We start from the raw sequence: 19,413 nt of genomic DNA, 5'->3' as shown, positions 1-19,413 counted from the left end.
AAGAGTGTCAGATAAGAGAAATGAGAGAGGCAAAGGCTGGGAGCCTCAATCAACACATGCGATAATATTTCAGTTGATTAAACCATTTGTGACCTTTGACATTTGTGCACTTCAGGAATCAGTGACAGATGCAGGAGGAGACAGTGGAGAGAGCTCTCTCACTATGCCCTCAGGAAACGGGTAACTTCCGACAATTTCTTTTTTTTTTTTTTTAATTCTTTTTTTTTTTTTGCCTCTTTAAATCACCATATTTCTCTCTCAACACCCCCATTTGCATCAGTTTTCAAAGTTCCACCAAGTTGGTTGTCGTTGATTTTTCAGGATGAAGGATGAGTCATCCTCTAGTGATGAGGACCACAGATCGTCCAATCAGGTGTCAGGATCCTGCCAGTCAGAGCTGCTTGTGAGTTCTGGCAGTGTCTGTTATAAGAAGACTCTTCGGCTCACCTCAGAGCAACTGGTAAATATTACTACTGTTGGTTTTATTGACCTTGATGAGGATAAAACATGCAGACAAGTCAGTTAATGGCAGTTTTGAAGCTATGTAGCGACTTATTACATATTTCACACTATGATAATGCAATCTTTAATTGAAGAGCGTTATTCTAAGATTTTCTTTCGGGGAATACCCCATACTTTGTTGTATGAAATAAAATGAGCCTAACTCTGAATCGAACACTTTTTGACCTTTCTTCTTTCAATCTGTGTTGGGTGTGTGTTTATAGGCTAGCCTGCAGCTGAAGGAAGGTCCTAATGATGTGGTGTTCAGTGTGACCACTCAGTATCAGGGCACCTGTCGTTGCCATGGCACAATTTATCTTTGGAGCTGGGATGACAAGATAATCATCTCGGATATAGATGGTACCATCACCAGGTAAGGCAAAGCAATATATAGTAGTCTCGCTGTCACTGTTGTTGGCCAAATGTGAGATTCACAAACCAGGCTAGAACAGAAGGCCATTCAGTTTCAACTTTTCACCAGTAGATGTTAGGCTTCACACAGATTTGGTGATGGTGGTTTGTCTCTATAAGTGTATCTGTATTGATTGTGTGATGTTGCCTCTCTTGTGTCACGCTGTAGGTCAGACACCCTGGGTCACATCCTCCCCACACTGGGTAAAGACTGGACCCACCAGGGCATCGCACGACTCTACCACAAAGTCAGCCAGTGAGTGCAACTTTACAATATGCGCACAGTGGGCAGACTGCAGTTTGTAAAGCTAAGGCAATCTAGCTAAATCTTATTATATTATTTCTTAAGTTCAGGGGTCGGCAACCTTTTTGATATGAAGTGACTTTTATTTTTTCAAAGTATGCTATAAAAATGCCTGAAAATAAAGGAAATAAAGTAATAGTAAGGTATGTCGTAAATAAAGTCATAATTTTGTATTTCACAAAAATGTCTTAAAAGTTATATTATGCCATAGAACATGTCCTAAATAGTCATATCATAGTATGTCATAAAAACTGTCATAGTATATTATACCATAAAGCATCCTCATAAAAATATCAAAGTACATTATGTCACAAAAAATTAATTCATATGCTATCGAAATATAATTAAAATATGGCCTACTATGTCGTAAACAAATGTCATAGTATAGTATGTCACAAAAATGTCTTAAAAAGTCATAGTATGCCATTTAAATGTCATAACAAGTCATAACAAGGCCATAAAGATAACATCAATGTCATGGAATAGTATGACATAAAAAATTCCGCAAAAACAGCATATTATGTCACAGAAATATCACAGAAATGTCGTAAAAAAATTCTTAGTATTAGGATATTGTTCCATAATAAAGTTCTAAAAATGTCACAGTATAGTATGCCATAAAAATGGCAAAAAAAATAAAAAATGAAATCATAACATTGTATGCCATAAAATAACATAAAAATGTGTCATGTAATTTTTCACAAATAATGTCATAGAAAATGTATGTCATAAAAAAGTCATAAGTATGTCATTATAAAGCATAGTATGTCACAAAAAAGTTATTGACAAATGCTTCTGGGAAAAAAAATCAATCAAACTACCAATAACTGTGAAAGAGGTAATGTGGCATGCGGATGAAAGGGCACCTTAACATCAAAAAACTCTCTTGCACACTTATTGCTCGTGTGCCAGTGGTTAACTTACTGCATGTCAATTGTGGCATGCGTTGCTAAGGTTGCCTACCCCTGGTTTAAATAATTGTTTACTTTTTTTCTGAATGATTCCTTATTTAAATCTGAATGCACAGCTCAATATAAGCTCTCTCTTTGTTTGTGTCTCTCTCTGTCACAGGAATGGATACAAATTCATGTACTGCTCAGCGAGGGCCATTGGCATGGCTGATATGACACGAGGCTACCTGCACTGGGTCAACGAGAGGGGTACCATGCTGCCAATAGGCCCGGTGCTGCTCAGTCCCAGCAGTCTTTTTTCTGCCTTGCACAGGTCAGATACACACCACATTTACAAAAATGCTACTCTGGAGTAGTCAGAATGAATATGGCTTTGGAGTCAACTGAAAATATTTCACAGTATTGAGTAAAAGTTACTTTAATTTGGTATTCATCAATGATATTTTTTTACCAGGAACAGCTACACAGTAATGACACAATATGTTGTTATTATATTGTTATAGCAATCAGCTATATATATATATATATATATATATATATATATATATATATATATATATATATATATATATATATATATACATGTCAATATAGTAACTACCATTTCAGGGATTTTCATGCTTTTACTTAACTCTTTCAAAACCCAACAGCATGGGAAACTTAAATGTCTTTCCAGTGGAGGTGAAAAATGTGTTTGATGTCGTGCCATGTTTGTGTAGGGAGGTGATTGAGAAGAAACCAGAGAAGTTTAAGATTGAGTGTCTCACAGACATAAAGCAGCTGTTCTACCCCAACACTGAACCTTTCTACGCTGCTTTTGGCAACAGAGCTACGGTGAGACTGCTGCACATGAACAGACACAAGCATGTACTTTCTCTGTATCCTGTTGGTACTTCTTACTTTTGGTAGTGATGCTGATTGTTTGTTTATCTGTGATTTCAGGATGTATATTCCTATAAGGAGGTGGGCGTTCCTCTGAACAGGATTTTCACTGTCAACCCCAAGGGAGAGCTGATACAGGAGCATGCCAAAACCAATATCTCCTCGTAAGCTGTATTGTCTGTTTCATTTGATTTACATCCATGTGATCTGACTCTGGACACACATGTGTGCAGATGTTTGACGTCTGAATTATGCTTAAAGGCTGTGAACATCTCTGTGTCTCCCACTCAGCTTTGGGCGTCTGTGCGAGATGGTTGACCATGACTTCCCGGTCCTAGCTCAAGATGAGGAAGCAGACGTCCCGTGCTCTGACACTTTCGACCAGGTCAACTACTGGAGCGAACAACTTCCTGATGGCACCAACCTGGAAGAAGAAGACCCACAGCCACTTGAGACAAGCTGAGAAAACCCCATCAAATTCATCATAGAGGATGCTGCGTACAAGACTGTGGTCAGTGGTTTCGTGATTCATCGTGAAGTCGGCAGCCCAGATTCAGAGTGAAGGTGTTGGGTATTTTAGAATCAAAAACCTATCCAAGAACTTCTGATAAATGAATGAACCCCTGCTCGCACAAGGATCAAAGACTACTGATTCAGAGTAAATTAATGTGTTTTCAATATCCCACACAGACAAACAACCTTGCCATCAATGAACAGAGAGAACACAAGCAGACTTAAGGGTTCATTACAAATAAGACTGAGTTTTTTTTTTATAGAGGAAAGAACAAAGAATTGCTGCTGAATTTCAACCTTTGCTTGTGAGTGAGGCTAACATGACGGTTTTGCCTAAGGAGTGGTCAACAGAGTCAAAGACTCACACATCACACATTTTAAAGTGCACTGACTCACAGACACACGCACAAACACATACACATACACCTACGGAAATCTTGTAAAGGCATTCTATAGACAATGCACAACATTGCAAAACATAACTAAACTATCCCTCACTGTATGTTTTTCAGCTTCCTAAGAGATTCCTTTTATCTGGTTCCTATCCTCTCCATCGTCCCACACCACTCTTCATTTGCAATGGTGGATAGAAAAACACACAAACACATAAACTTAATGTTTGTGAAATGGTGAAAATTATTATTAATATTATTATTTTGCACCAATAGGACTTGCATAGTCTGCTATCAATATTGGGTCATCCTTTCTCGTATCACCTGATAACATTTTTTTTTTTAAATTGTATGTAAAATATATGTATATATGTATTTTAAAATAAATAACTGTGCTAAGTTGACCTAAGCATTAGTTGAAGTCTACTAAAATGTAAGGACTCACCATGTGAATTAGATAAGAAATAATTTAGCAGACATTCTCCTGTACCCCACAGAGATTCTACACACATTCTAGCACTCCCTGATTACCGGCACAACTGCCTTCCACAATTGATAATAAAATGTAAAATACATTTACAATTAAGCTTTTCGAATCTCAAACCCTGTTGGTGCATCACTCGTTTTTGTACTTTGTTTAAGTAAGAATACTGTCAATTTTGCTCATCATATGCAATATATTCACCAAATAGTAAAAGTGAGAATCTTGGTTTTACCTGGTCCAGGTATGTAGCTGTAGTAATCTTTTCTGACCTCAAGTGCAATAAATACAGCACACCACTTTGCTTCATAAACAACACATAACATAACATTACATTACATTAAAGCCATCCAGAACATGCAAAAATAGCACAGATAGTGTATCCAATCATCTTTCTGTGCCAAACTCCTTTGCAGGTCCAGCTAAATGTGTGTGGTCTTCTGACCGTGCTACTGTGAAAGATGTGGCTCTGGCACATTTTCTCGTGTTTAGTGACAATACACAAGATGAATGCAGGGCAATGCAAATAACTTTAGTCTGTGTTCTTTCTGTCTGTTTTATACATGCAAATAAGTTAACTCCAGTGAAATGCTAGAATGTAGAATATAAAGAGTGTATGTTATTACATATAATTATGTATAATGGCTAATGCTCGTCAATGCAATTACTATGGAAGCCCATACAGGACTATGGTTATATTTTTTTCAGTTTTGTAGAGTTGATACTACTCAGATCAGTATACTTTTATGTTTAGTACTAATCTGTCATGTAATTGAGCAGTATGAATGCAGTATATTCAAACACTGTAAGTTTTTATTTTCACAAACTCATCTATTTTTGTCATTTGTACATATTTTTTTCATTTGTTATCAAATGTTTATGTTTTCATTCATTGATCAAATAACATCTAATGCATTGCATTTATGTGAGATGGAAGCCTGTCTGTTTATTTTTTTATCAAATAACTTAACAAATATCTAACTTAAAATTGGGGGAAACCACTGTAAATAATGATTAACAGTCATTTTTTGAAAAGTCCATATGAAGAGAACTTTAAACAAAAAAAAAACTGTTAATCATTTGAGAGCTGATATATTGTCTAAAATACTTACGGTGCTCATTCAAATGCACTTGCAGCCATTTTATGCTTTCCTGTGAATTTGTTTTTAAACCAGCCACCTCCCATTTCAGCATGTGAGCACTAAAGCAAAATATTGTATTATAGAAAATGCAGCTATGAATGCCAGACAGCGTCAAGAAAAGGAAAAAAGATGATGTTGCAACTTCGTTTAAGATTTTAAATCATCTGAATATGATAAAGAAAAAAAAATAATCTAAAAATAATTCCCCAAATTTTAGTCAGAATTTCAAATGGATATTTGTAGTCTGATACTAATTTGTCCTATATTGGAAAAAAAGTGAGATCAAAATGCCAGAATGCTGATAACAGAGGAGCCGCCTGACAGTGACTGAGTCTGTTGTACTGCTAAACACTTTTTGTGTATAGGATAGATATGTCTGATGCTGTACTGTGATTTACTTTAGCTAAAAGAAAACTAATGAGGAATTAACCTGTTGATGTGCACATGCCTTTGGGTAGACCAGTGTAAATTGTGTAAAAGAGAAAGATGCAGAGGGCGCATGCTGATGTGAAGCTACGATGCATAATTATGTAGATATAATGATCACTGTCATGTCACCTGATCTTTGCAGGGAAGTGCATTGCTTTAGTATTGTTTTCAGTATGTCAAACATGCAAAGACATGTTACCTTGTCATTATTTTAGCCAAAAACACACTGATCTGTGTGAGGTCACTGTCTACACTCGAAAAAACCTTCTGCCTTGTAGTCTTTTAATTACAGTATAAAGATCTCCTACTTGTGTGATAAAATATGGAAGTCAAAAGTCAGAGATTTTTCTTCTTAATGAACCCAATGATTTCCAAATATTTAAATTAAATCATCTGTTTTATGATTATAACCTGATTCTTTCTGTGAAAGATCTTTAGAAACTCTTGACCAGTTATGCAGTCTGTCTCTGTGTTGACATGGATCTTGATCCAGTTTTCTGTCCCGCGTAAAGATGATGCACTATGAAGCAGCCTATCAAGCAATGTGCAGTGCAAGATATTGTTAACAATATAGTTTGAATAAATCTCTACAATGGAAACATTTTTTAAATAAACTCAAAGGTGATTGCTACTTTGTTTTACTCGTCCACTCTACATAATGAATATATTTTACTTTTGTTACATTTTAAGCTTTGTTTCTAATGATTGTGTAGTTTTATTTATGTACAATTTTGAATGTAAATTTTTTACTTAAAAAAATTGGGTTGAGAAACACAAAGGCACACAGCTGTGTCCAATTACAGGAAACCTCGTCTCTCTTCCTTTTTTTTTCTCTCAAACTATTTCATGACATCCTTCTACTTCTACTCCATTCCAGCTCTGGCCCCTCATGACCCCATGAGAATAGAGTTACCCCACCACACACGCACATGAGTAAAGAAAAATATGGCCCTCTTTTAGGAGTCGACCATTTTGAACTGGAAAACCAAGAGTTGCTCATGTTGTTGATTCTTTGTTTCTATAGAAGAGGCACACAATAATTAGCAGTGTTTCTTGTGATGTCTATTATGCATAATGTAGCACTGGATGCTATTAACTGTTAACTACGACATATGCATTACAAATAATTTTGGGTTGTGTCTAAAAGTAAATGTAAAGAGACAGCTTCGACTGACACAAAAGTGTTCTATTTCACAGAGACTGCACTCCCAAGGAAATATACAGCATCAGTAGTTTCAGGAAATGAAGAATGACATATGTTTACATTTAAGTGAGAAAGACCTCTATAGGCTTTAGGAAGTATGTACTCACTTAAATACTGATCTGCAGAGTGATTCGTAATTTTCAGTTTCATTCGCTGAGAGGAAAGTCATCACTTCACTCCCTTGCAGCAAATCACTCGGCCAGAACAATGACTAACTGTCAGATTTTACATTCTTCAATGATGTCCTTCATCACAGTACATGTCGATAAAGGAAGTTAATCTAGTAATCTACAAAACAAAGAATGAATAAAATGTTGTACAATAATATCAAGCTAAGCCATTGAACAATTAGTTAACCCTTTTCAACAAGCATATATACAGAGTACTGGTTGTGTTCAAAATGAACCGATCTTTCCCTATGCCCAATCTTCACGGTGCTCCAGATGTGAACATAATGTGAGTCTTTACAAGAGTTAATACTGAGCTTCAACACCGACCACAGGACTACACAAGGTCTGGATTTCTTTCTGTTCTCACCGCTTTTGTTTGTAAAAGGTTTGCTTGAGATATGACACTTAACAGTTAAATTAAACTCTTTTCCACGTTGCATTAGGCTATTATGTAATACATCAGTTGGAATTCCCATCGTCGCCTATTACTTACATCACAACTTTTTAATCTGCAACTTCAGTTTAGTGGAGGAAAAACGGTTTTCCTTTGTGACCAATGTGTGGTAAGTTATTTACTGAGTCGTCTACATGAATATAAACTTTTTTGGCGTCAACATCAGGATTAGTCCGACATGTTGGAGACATGGCCGACATACAGACACACCGCTACAGTCCGAAACATTTTCCAGTTAAAATAGCTTGTTTTGCACTGTCTTTATCTGTGACTCCGTTGGTGTTTTTGACATGCTTAAACTATATTTGTGGACATTGTACTTGTTCTAAGATAAATGGATATCTTGTTGCCTACTGGACAATTACAATTGAACAGGGTTTTTTTTAAAGTTATGTTAAACATGTCAAATATTTACATATCGCACAAGTCGTTCAGCCATTGGCCAGCTGTCAGAGCTTCGTTGAGGCAGTGTTGTTGAATGGCTTTTTAAATTCATAACATATGTGAGTACTTCTTTTAAGTTAACATGAATGTAAAATGTATTACACAAAAATATATTGACTTTGACTTTTTTGTAGAACATTTAAGCGTAAAGAAAAAAAAATATTTTTTCACTTTCACACTTTTCAACACTGACTTTTATGACATTTTTACGACACTATACTATTACTTTTACTTTTATTACTATTTTTGTGACATACTATAGTACAACTTTATTTTTGACATAGTGTGAGATATTACATTACATTACAGTCATTTAGCAGACGCTTTTATCCAAAGCGACTTACAATAAGTGCATTCAACATTGGTAATCAAAAGAACTACTAGTCACCAGAAGTCATAAGTACATTTCCTTTTCCAAACAAGCATCTAAGAGCATGAAGCAGAGCATAACTCAGAGCCAAAGTACAGGGCAGAAACAAGAAAAACAGTTAGTGCTATAAGTAATACGAATACAATAAGTGCAACAAGCTAGTATGAAAACAATAAGTGCTAAGTGGAAGGCTCAGGGTAGCACTTCCTGAAGAGGTGGGTTTTCAGCCTGCGCCGAAAGATGGGCAGCGACTCCGCTGTCCCTCAGTGGGAAGTTCATTCCACCACTGTGGGGCCAGGACAGAAAATAGCCGTGACCGGGTCGATCGGCCGCCAGGACCTCTGAGCGACGGGGCAACCAATCGCCCCGAGGCAGCAGAGCGAAGTGGTCGGGCGGGGGTGTAAGGCTTGACCATGGCCTGGAGATAGGAAGGAGCTGTTCCTTTCACTGCCCTGTAGGCTAGCACCAGAGTCTTAAACTGGATGCGAGCTCTTACAGGTAGCCAGTGTAGAGAACGGAGAAAGGAAGTTGTGTGGGAGAACTTGGGGCGATTGAACACCAGGCAAGCTGCGGCTTTCTGGACAAGCTCCAGAGGTCTGATGGCCGACGCCGGGGCTCCGGCGAGTAGAGAGTTGCAGTAGTCCAGGCGGGAGATGACAAGAGCCTGGATGAGAACCTGCGCCGTCTCGTCAGTCAGGAAGGGACGAATCCTCCTGATGTTGTAGAGCAGGAATCTGCAGGAGCGTGTAACGGATGAAATGTTTGCCGAGAATGACAGTTAGTCATCCAGGGTCACACCCAGGTTCCTCGCAGTCCGAGTTGGCGTCACCACGGTATCATCAATGGTGATGGACAGGTCCCGGTGCGGGCAACCCTTCCCCGGGAGGAACAGTAGCTCAGTTTTGTCTAGGTTGAGCTTGAGGTGGTGTGTCGTCATCCACTTCGAGATGTCAGCCAAACACGCAGCGATGCGCATCTCCACTTGGGTGTCACCGGGGGGAAATGACAAGACCAGCTGGGTGTCATCGGCATAACAATGGTAGGAGAAGTCATGCGAGCGAATAACAGAACCCAGAGATGTTGTGTAGAGCGAGAAGAGAAGGGGGCCCAGGACTGACCCTTGCGGAACCCCCGTAGTCAGCATGCGTGGTTCCGACACGGCCCCCCTCCAGGTCACCTGGTAGGATCGACCCGTCAGGTAGGATGCAAACAGGGAGAGTGCAGAGCCTGAGACGCCCATCCCCTCGAGGAATGAGAGGAGGATTTGATGGTTCACAGTGTCAAACGCCGCAGACAAGTCCAGGAGAATCAGGACAGAGGAGAGAGAGTTAGCTCTCGCGGCGTGAAGCGACTCTGTCACCGCAAGGAGGGCCGTCTCTGTCGAGTGACCCACTTTGAACCCGGACTGGTGGGGGTCCGAAAGGCTGTTTTGGTGGAGATAGGAAGACAGTTGGTTAAAGATCAAGTGTTTTGGATAGAAAGGGTAGAAGAGAAACCGGTCTGAAGTTCTTGACATCAGAGGGGTCAAGTGATGGTTTCTTCAGAAGGGGGGTGACTCTGGCGGTCTTGAAGGCCGTGGGAAAGCATCCTGAAACAAGAGATGTGTTGATGAGGTGGGTGAGGAAAGGAAGGAGTTCAGTCGCAATAGGCTGAAGAAGAGGGGAAGGGATCGGGGAAGTAATATACTATTACTTTCTATTCATTCTTTTGTGACATACTATACTATTCCATTTCTATGACATTTGTTAAGGCATACTATACTATGACTTAATTTTTGATAATATTCTATGGCATATTATACTATGACTTTTTAACGGCTTTTTGTCAAATGTATGAATTATATGCAATACATTTCTATGACGTTTTAATTCCAAATAAAAGTAAAGATTTATTAGAGATCACATTGTTTACTAAGTGTCATTATTAAACTTAACGTTAACCTCAATATTTATATGGCAAACTGATTAACAAGAACATTTTAATTGCACTCAATATCACAAAGTTTGCCGACCCATGCTTATGTCAAACATACTAATATTTTCAATCTATTTCTTTTCTGTGACAGTTTGTCCACAAGATGTCTGCTGATCTCTACTGTGCAAGTGACTCAGGTGGAAATAATGCAAATCTTCAAGGCACCACAGTGGGGGGCAGCAAACCTTTACACCGCTTCATTAAAGGGCAACCCAAGATTATTGGCGTGAGACACACACACAGACACAAACACACACACACACATACACACACACACACCAATGCTCAAATTACTGTTTTCAAACACTTATTGATTATAATTTACCAGCATAATTTCCGAGGTCACATATTTGACAGTCATATCTAATAATTCTATTTTTACAGAGGTGGAGAGGTCATGCTTGAAGTTCTTTTTGATTTTCTATTAGATCATTGCACTGGTCCTGGGCTCATCTTTCTTCATCCTTTCCATCGCAATCATGCCAGACAACTCTGTTCAATTTATATCGACAACGGTCCCGCCTGGCTTCTTGCTTGGAACACTGGTTGGTAGCACAACAAGAGAATAATCAGGGGATCACAGCAGCTTATGGATTCAACATTTAATAAACAGCCAAATTACAGAAATAAGAAACCACCAATAACCAAAATGTTTACAGAATTTGATCATGGGCTTATGGCAATTCTAACTTACTTCAGAAGTTAAACCCCAAACAATAGGTCGTATCTAGATGGTACGACCCCTACAATGTGTGAAACTCCCCCCCCCCCACAATGTGTGAAACTCTCTTGAGATGGTTATGGTTAGGCATTTACCTTGAATGGTTAAGTTTAGGCATTGACCTAGCCAAGTTTTTGCAATTAATGGGTTACCATCTATACATGGCCCAAGCAATTGGCTGTTTTTTTGCTATCTTGTTTAGTAATTACAATATTGTGCAGCGCTGTGGTATTCCAAAACATTCAAGGGATATATAATAAAACGTCCTTTTTCCTCTTCTTTGTAGTTCATCTTTTGTGGGATTCTATATATTCTGACAGAGCACAACCCGACCAAGAAAACAGTAAGCTCTATTGTCATTTTAATCATCATTCTTATCATGTCATTTATTTAGAGGACCAGGAGCGGAATATCCCCTCCAGATATGGTTTGTATAAAATACAAATAATGCTTGGAATAATAATTTGTCTCTAATGTTATTTTTTTTCTTTTTAATTACCAATTGAATTCATTGATTTTCGGGCTTTTGTAGGGCTCTCCATGTTGTCCATGTTTCTGTCTGTTTCTCCTTCATCTCCCTCCATTTGTGTCTACTTGTAGGTAACCATATCGTTGGCTCTGAGTATAGTCACCACACTGGGGGCATGTTGGACTTTAATGCACATCTTGCCCAACACTGTTCACCACAGCTACTACAGGGACTATGAATACATTGAAGACAATTTCACTCATGGTCCAGATTGGTCATATGAGGTGATTCTTTTTTTCAATCATTATTTGTGATATTTTGTGTTGGTGGTGGTGCCCATTATTATATTGACACAAATCTAAAACCAGTTTTAGCTTTTACATTTCTGTGTTGAATGAATGCTTTATTGTTTGATATTGAAAACTTACAAACAACACGCATTTTGTGTATCTTGGTATCAAATGAAACCTTCACCCAAAAAGCTTTTAAGAACTTTTACTTAATACAATACGTTTTAAATGTTTGATTTATTGTTGGGTCGTAGCCCTTATTATACAAAATAGTACACATCTACAGCACTAAGCAGTTCAACTTGCTGTTCCACAAATAAACATATTTAATATTGTTTTAATTATTTTCCTTACAGTGGCCTAATTTGCATCCAGATTTGGTATCACATCAGTATCTCAATTATTTATTAACTGCATCAATATTAAGAGAGACCAAAATGTGTTGGATATTAATCATTTATATATTATTTATTTACTATTATTTATAATATTTATGGGTATAATTTATCATTTAAATAAATAAGACATTAAAAAAATAAAAGATAATATGAATTTCCTGACTGTTTTATTTTAGGATATGAACTCTCATCAAAGAGTCTTACACAGAGTCAGTTATTGAACCGGTTCTACCCTGTTTGTCTTGATTGACAGGTAAAGACATTGTGATTAAAAGCTGCATTATGAAATATGAACTAAATTATTTTAAATAAAGAATTTTGGAAAAATAAAAAAGCAGAAAAAAAAGTTATTATCATGTGCTTAATAATGAACACTCTGGGTCTCCATACTTTATGGCCAAAAACGTATAACCATCTTACAGTGTAATACATTTCAATTCGGTCAATGGAATGGATATCATGTGTATTTCTTTATCTGTTTGTCATGTGTGTACATGTTTGTCCAGGAAATGGTAACGTCCGTGGAAGTGATCTTCCTGGTCTACAGTGTTGTGGGTGCCATTATTTTCATTGTAATGGCATGTCTGGCTGTGGCTGCCCTGCGTTCCACAAAGAGCCAGGTAAAAAAGACATAAAACGACTTACATACGCATTACAGCCTGTGCTAAGAACTGTGCATGTCCCACTCACGCTCACCATATTTGCTAAGCTTAAACAAAATTGCAACATAAGTAAGAACCAGTTAAATCAAGCATTCGTGTTCTCTTACGCTTCTCTTTAGGCCATTATAGTGATGACTACTACGCCAGATGAAACAGCAGTGGAATAACGAGCACAAGAGGAAGGTCTGAAGTGCCATAAATTGAGCTTAGAGGAGAAACATGAAGCATACAAAGACAGACAAGTTTCTCTTTGTGGGAATAACAGGATATGTGATTCCATTTGTTGTTTGTTGCATACAATGCAATACAGATAATATGTAGGTATATATATTGCCTTGTGGTGTTTATGTGATCTATTACTACTTCCACCATCTTGTGAGCACTATATTTCCCTCTTTTGAACATTTGCCACAAGACTTGACAGGATGATAGCATTGAACTTTTACCACTGCATAGGCAATTTACAGCTACTTACTCTGTAGTCTGGCAGTGGATGACCTGTCAGCACATGCTGTTTACAAGACTACAGGACAGGATAAAGGTCTGGGTGAAACCTATCTCTCTCTGAGATAGTTGAAGAAAACTTGTATGGGCTGTTTTAATTTCTCAAAAAGACTCAAATTAGTCAAGAGCAGACTTAAATTGAGATAAGCTTGCTGGTGCTCTTGTTACAGTAAGGTACCACGTTTAATAAAACACCCTGAAGCTGTAACCAATGGCTTTATAAATGGTTATAGATCATGTACTAATGCTTGATGAGTCACATGTCATTAATAAGAAAAACCTTTGGGTTATGAGGCTGTCCTCCTTCGCAAGGATGGCATTATTTGTGTTTTTATCTTTAATTCACAAGGAAAAACACTCCAACGGACTGTTTGACCACCTTGGTTCCAGACCTCAGAATCACTCCCCACTCATACAATATTTTTCAGCATTTCTAGTAGTGAATAGTTAATGGAAATACAGTCGGATTGGGCAACTGTTTGACCTCTAACCTTTTGGAAAAGTGTTGCAGAAAATCTGAAACAGAATTCAACATGACTGCAGAATTATTTATACAAATCCATTATTAACCATTAAATACTTATTACCACTTATAACCCCAGAAAAGTTACAAACTTTTGCTTTCATGAGTAAGAATTATTATATTATTTTTCATTATAGTTATTTGTTTTTATAACCGCAGACACAACTACTTATTATTTATTGATGGTTGGTATTAATAGAACTGCATTGTCACCAATGGAAACACGCAGCCATGTTAATTCTTAAACATTTAAGATTAGAGAGAGAGAGAGAGAGAGAGAGTATATTTTTATTTAACCAACAGAGTGGGAACATCCGAACATGAAAATCTAATGTCAACAACTCACCCATAAACTTGTCACCTCTTGTAAACTGTTCTATGTTTTCAATTAAAAGTGTTGAATATAGAATGATATGATCCTGTCCACCTTCTTGTCCCTTACAAAAGAAGCTTGGCTGGCCTTGACATTTTTTTTTACCATGTCAGCTCGTGTTTCAGCAGCAACACCAAGTACAAACACCATGACACCAAGCGCACAGTGCTCACTTAAAGAGGACAGCATGTGAAACATAGCACTAATACATGTTGTGATATGAGGGAGTATGATGTTATTCAAGTCATGGCATGTCTGTACTCTTCCTGTTGAACTGTCCCCATAAGTTGGCAAAAAACATCTTAGGTTATATTTTGATTAATATACCAAAAAAAAGAGAAGACAGGCCTCCACTTAAAATGAGTCTGTCTTAAAAAGGTCAGGAGTTTTTTAACATCTGTCATAACATCAGAAAGTTAAATATTTTAGATTTTCACTTTGAATACAGAATAACAAAAATCAAACATACAAACACATATGAAGTTTATTATGTTGCAGTGGGTTCAGATTGTGTTCGAAGAAACCAAAAACAATCAGATTTATATTATTTTAAAGTGTTGTTGTGAAACAAAAAGATCTAAAACATTATTCATCTCAACTTATCATAAACAGAAATCAGACAAAATGATATATGAGCAGCTGTAATTAATCTCTAATTTGAATATCTATACACACTATATAGTATACCATGAACAAAGGAAAAATCAACATGCATGGATAAAGGAATGAAAATTCTGTACATTCAGAAATGCACCATTTTTAACAGATTGTTTGGTCACGATAGGCCCGCAAAAACAAGCCGTGAATACAAAGCTCATATATCACCACCTTTTATGTATATATATTATATGGCTAACTTTTTAGCAAACAATTTACACTTCCAGCTGATAAAGATTTTTTTTGGCCACTTGGGTGCAGCAGAAGAGGAAGCATCCAGTGATAATCATCTGTGGTTCTATGCGGTTAAGATCAATATATTGATTATATATGCTTTCAATAATTTATTCATATACCTTTTTTGCCTGTTTCCCTTTTTACTCATAATTTAGAAGAAGCAGGTTGAAAGTCACTCCTGAGAACACAGCGCTGGTGAACACGCATGTGCTCTGTGACACGGTACTGGCGTGAAAAGGTCATCGGGCAGCGGGGGCAGGAGAAGGGCCGTACGCCAAGGTGGCTCCGCACATGTCTATTCAGAGAGCCTCGCTGGCTGAAGGACCGGTTGCACAGAGAGCACTGGAAAGAGTGTTGAACAGGGTTTGACAGATGAGCTGATACATTTGTTGGCATACTGGCTGACAGGGAAGAAGGTATGCAGGCAGACAAGGTAGATGACACGGAGGCTTGTACAGAGTCTGGCACACTAGGAGGTGAACAGACTGTCATGGTAGTGGCCTGGTTCTCAACGTCTTTAGGGTTGGAAATCTCCTCCACAACCCCAACTTTATGTATAACTTCAGCTCCTGGCCTGCTTTGGTCTGTACCAACAGATTTTCCTTCTTCAACATTTGTTTTTCCAACCCAATATTTGGTGTCAACCCCTGCTGCAGATGTTACTTCATTCCAGGGCTCTTTATCATTATTCCCAAATCCATTTCCAAATGTTTCCCTTTGGCTGAATGCATTAGCAACTAGCAGCTCAGTAGGTTTGGCACTAATGTCCAGCAGTAGAACCTGGTCTCTAGACCCTGTAGAAAAGTGTTGCCTTAGAGGGCTGTAACCTGGTCTGGCAAAGGTACCAACCTCCTCCTTAACATTGGACTGGTCTGAATGATCAGGGTGGCTAGGGTGGGAGTGTTTGCTTCCAGAGTATCTGTGTGATAAGTGTGTTGCCTCCTGTGGTAGGTAGTGATATTGAAGCTGTCCTCGGTAGGACGGCCCAACACTACACGTAGAGTCAGACATATTGTGGTCCACAGACATGGTAAAAGTTAGGTGTGGCTCTGTGATCTCAATGCCTGAATTATTTTCAAGTTTCACAGATGTGTGCTGTTTAAAGCCAGAGACGCCACCGGTGGCATCAAAACATGATTCTGGTGTGGGGGAGACAGGCTGACACAAATCAACACTGTGTCTGTTGTTTGTCATAGCTGGGTCTCTGTTGTGTTCATGCTGGCTAGAGGCACCATCTTTTTTGCTTGTTTCAGCTCTCTGCAAGTTTGGGTACCAATCAGTCTTGAGTCCATAGATGGTACAGTGGCTGTCCTGTCTATCTGTTTCAGCTGGACACCTTGAGTTACTGTGTTCTTCTTTTGCTTCTCCCTCTGAACACAAATCTTCAGAGTGCAAGTCACTTCCCATGTCTGAGTTCTGTACAGGAGGTGGAACTGCAGCTCTTAGATCTTGTGAGCGAATTAACTGATCCTCTGCTACACTTGTCATCAGGACATTGTGGCAATCAGAATAATCCAGTCGCCGATGTTTGGAGGAGAAATCATCAAAACTTAGATCAGTTTTATATTGCAACCCCCTGGTGAAATTGCACCAATCCTTATTCTGCGGCAGTGAATCATCCCTAAAATGTTTTGTGTGATTCTTACTCTGAAATGAATCACAATGAGAATGGCGATCATTATTATCTGTAATGTGAGCATTGCTCATATGTTCATCATTCTGTCCTATCAAATTATCTTTATTGCTGCTGTTGTAATCCTGTTTTAGGATGTCAGTTTGCTCTGAACTATGATTGTAATCCCAAATCTGTGTCCCAATATGGTCCTTATTGTTTCTGTAATCCTGATTCTGTTCCCCATGAAGATTTTTGTGTGTAGTGGTAACACCTTCAACAATGCTATCACTATCTGTGCTTCCCGGTCGTGAGTCAGGGGCCCTGCTGGAGCTGTCTGAGGCCTGGGATACTGGATGGTAAGGATGAGGAATTGTTGACACTTCTGCCAGCTGAAGCATAGCTGCTCTACTGCTGTGACGTATGACAGGCACTGCCCCAGAGCACTGATGTGGTGATGTGTAAGAGGAGGAGGAGGAGCACTGTGAGGGCGAAACATTGTCCTTAAAGTGGGAGATCGAGAGATGATGAAATAGAGTTTTGTCTTCATCGTTTCTGTTAGTTTGCTTCTCCTCTGCTTTACTTTTCTCTGTTAAACACAGCCGCTGCTTCTTCTCTGCTCTGCTCATCTCTTCCTCTTGCACCTCAGCAGAGCAAATTAAAAACAATCTCCTCCTGTCCTCAACTGTCTTCTCTAACTCCTCCTCTGTGCCAGCTGAATCTGAATGAGCTGAATGTAACAGATCCTTTGGCACCTCTTTGTTCACTCCAGATACCCCATGCACCTCAGCGATGCAAGGGATATTTTGAATCAAATCCTGAGGTGTCAGATAAGTTACTTGTCTGCAGTTGCCTGTATTTACACTACTTTCAGATATACTACAACAGCTGCTTGCATTGCTTGAAGAGCTTGCATTTTTTTTGTTTGCATCACTTTTACTGCTAGATCTACATGAATCTATGTCATCACATGTGTCAGCATTGGCTGAATATTGATGATCTTCTCTACGCACTGATAAGGGCAGATACATACTAAAACTGTTCACAGTTTTACTATAAGTATTGTGAATGTCTTCATAAGGCCGATTCTCAGCTCCAGATGAACCATTTGTATTATCTGTAACTTTTCCCTCAGTCTGTCGCCAGGCCCTCAGAGCCACCTGCAGTTCATCCATCTGCAGGTAGCTGGCGGCAGTGAGCAGACTGTAATACTGGTGCTGGTTGCTACTGTATGGCAAAGCCCCTGTGTACATGTAATTCAAAAGAAGTGCCAGTACAGCGTCAGACAGACATGGAGCCTGCAGTTCCACCAGGGCACCAGTAGAGGACAAGATAGATGCCAACACTGGACTAGAAGCTGCCAGGACACACCTGGGGGAGGAAAGAGCAACTTGATATGAGATGTTGCATAAAATCATTAACTTCATGTAAGACATAAAACTGCCAATATACAATTTGTTTTAACATTATGCCAATATGCACTGGTTGTTGCTCATGTTGCTCACCTGTGTGCAGGGTGGAGTTGACCAGGGTTCTGTCTCTGTCTGACCACGCAGTCACAGAACTGAGCTAGTTCTCTTTGAAGGTTCAGACTTGCCAACAGCGATACTGCATGGCTACTAACTTCCTGGGCACTGGGTTCCACCTAAAGAGTGCAGATTTCAGTCATTGGATATTGCTGCTTAGATGACAAGATTAAACAAAACCATGGTCAGATAAACTCCAGTCTTTTCTGTGTTGTAAGGTTGAACAGATTTTAGTATTTTCTCCGACAGCTTTACAGTCTGTCTTAACCCCGACTTGCCACTCAAAGCTTTAACAGGTGTACAGACTTTTCAAGGCAATGTACTGATTAAAACCATTTGACCTTATTATTAGAAACATTCAATGTCACGGTTTACCAATTTTCTAAAACTACTTTGTAGTTTAAGCACATCAGCAAGATAATAAATGTATACTTTCAATATGTATAATTGACAATAAATGTTTACAATCAGCCTAAATAACTTATTACAATAAAACAAAAAAAACAACACCAATGATGAGCAAGCTGTTACTTGATTATTTTAACCTTTCTGTGTAAGTCAGAGTAGTCATTACAGTAATACAGACTGCTTGAACATGTACATCAGGTATAAATAAATGTTCTCTTACCTCCATATTATATAGGCAGAGGAGCAACAAACCCCACTATCCTGTAGTGTGCAGCGTCCCAACAGGTCTTACTTGCAGTTGAATGAAGAAAAGAACCAGGAGGCTATATAGTCCCAGTCTGCTATCTATGCACACTGTCTCATTCGGAAAACAATCACACGCTTTTCGTAGTGGGAGCTTGGCATGATGCGGAGCGACAGGTGCTTATAAGGGGCACTGACGTCGAACGTC

The 19,413-nt window shown here is 38.7% G+C and overlaps 3 protein-coding genes across 10 annotated transcripts in view; 2 read left to right on the top strand and 1 right to left on the bottom strand.

Moving 5' to 3' along the window:
* lpin1a (lipin 1a) overlaps positions 1 to 6,586 on the top strand; it is a 23,685-nt gene extending 17,099 nt beyond the window's left edge. For all 6 annotated transcript variants that reach the window (XM_068731134.1, XM_068731133.1, XM_068731131.1 and 3 more), the window contains 8 exons: positions 116 to 180; positions 322 to 460; positions 726 to 874; positions 1,082 to 1,168; positions 2,288 to 2,440; positions 2,847 to 2,961; positions 3,070 to 3,173; positions 3,301 to 6,586. In XM_068731134.1, coding sequence (XP_068587235.1) covers positions 116 to 180; positions 322 to 460; positions 726 to 874; positions 1,082 to 1,168; positions 2,288 to 2,440; positions 2,847 to 2,961; positions 3,070 to 3,173; positions 3,301 to 3,472 — 984 coding nt within the window. In that variant the 3' untranslated portion in view covers positions 3,473 to 6,586. The remainder of the gene's footprint in view (positions 1 to 115; positions 181 to 321; positions 461 to 725; positions 875 to 1,081; positions 1,169 to 2,287; positions 2,441 to 2,846; positions 2,962 to 3,069; positions 3,174 to 3,300) is intronic.
* LOC137887892 (membrane-spanning 4-domains subfamily A member 4D-like) lies at positions 3,439 to 14,561 on the top strand. Of its 3 annotated transcripts, XM_068731137.1 has the most exons (8): positions 7,386 to 7,683; positions 7,784 to 7,903; positions 10,674 to 10,808; positions 11,011 to 11,127; positions 11,590 to 11,646; positions 11,904 to 12,056; positions 12,967 to 13,080; positions 13,242 to 14,561. In XM_068731137.1, exons 3-8 carry the CDS (start codon positions 10,686 to 10,688, stop codon positions 13,287 to 13,289), a joined length of 612 nt encoding a protein of 203 aa, XP_068587238.1. In that variant the 5' UTR covers positions 7,386 to 7,683; positions 7,784 to 7,903; positions 10,674 to 10,685; the 3' UTR covers positions 13,290 to 14,561. The 3 variants fall into 3 exon arrangements, with proteins under 3 accessions (XP_068587239.1, XP_068587238.1, XP_068587237.1); XM_068731138.1 differs by lacking the exons at positions 7,386 to 7,683; positions 7,784 to 7,903 and adding an exon at positions 3,439 to 3,520; XM_068731136.1 differs by lacking the exon at positions 7,784 to 7,903 and having other exon boundaries at positions 7,387 to 7,683.
* LOC137887890 (uncharacterized) lies at positions 14,424 to 19,413 on the bottom strand. Its single transcript, XM_068731129.1, has 3 exons — positions 19,183 to 19,413; positions 18,534 to 18,673; positions 14,424 to 18,399 (listed from the first exon to the last, which is right to left on the bottom strand). The coding sequence occupies exons 1-3, from the start codon at positions 19,186 to 19,188 to the stop codon at positions 15,561 to 15,563; spliced, it is 2,985 nt and encodes a 994-aa protein (XP_068587230.1). The 5' UTR covers positions 19,189 to 19,413; the 3' UTR covers positions 14,424 to 15,560.

This window comes from Cebidichthys violaceus, unplaced genomic scaffold, assembly GCF_023349555.1.
Source record: "Cebidichthys violaceus isolate CVI_PGR_0920_01 unplaced genomic scaffold, fCebVio1.0.p SCAF_5, whole genome shotgun sequence".
Classification (NCBI taxonomy): Eukaryota; Metazoa; Chordata; class Actinopteri; order Perciformes; family Stichaeidae; genus Cebidichthys; species Cebidichthys violaceus.
The sequence above is the reverse complement of the archived record's forward strand: the minus strand, read 5'-3'. Positions and strand labels throughout refer to the sequence as shown.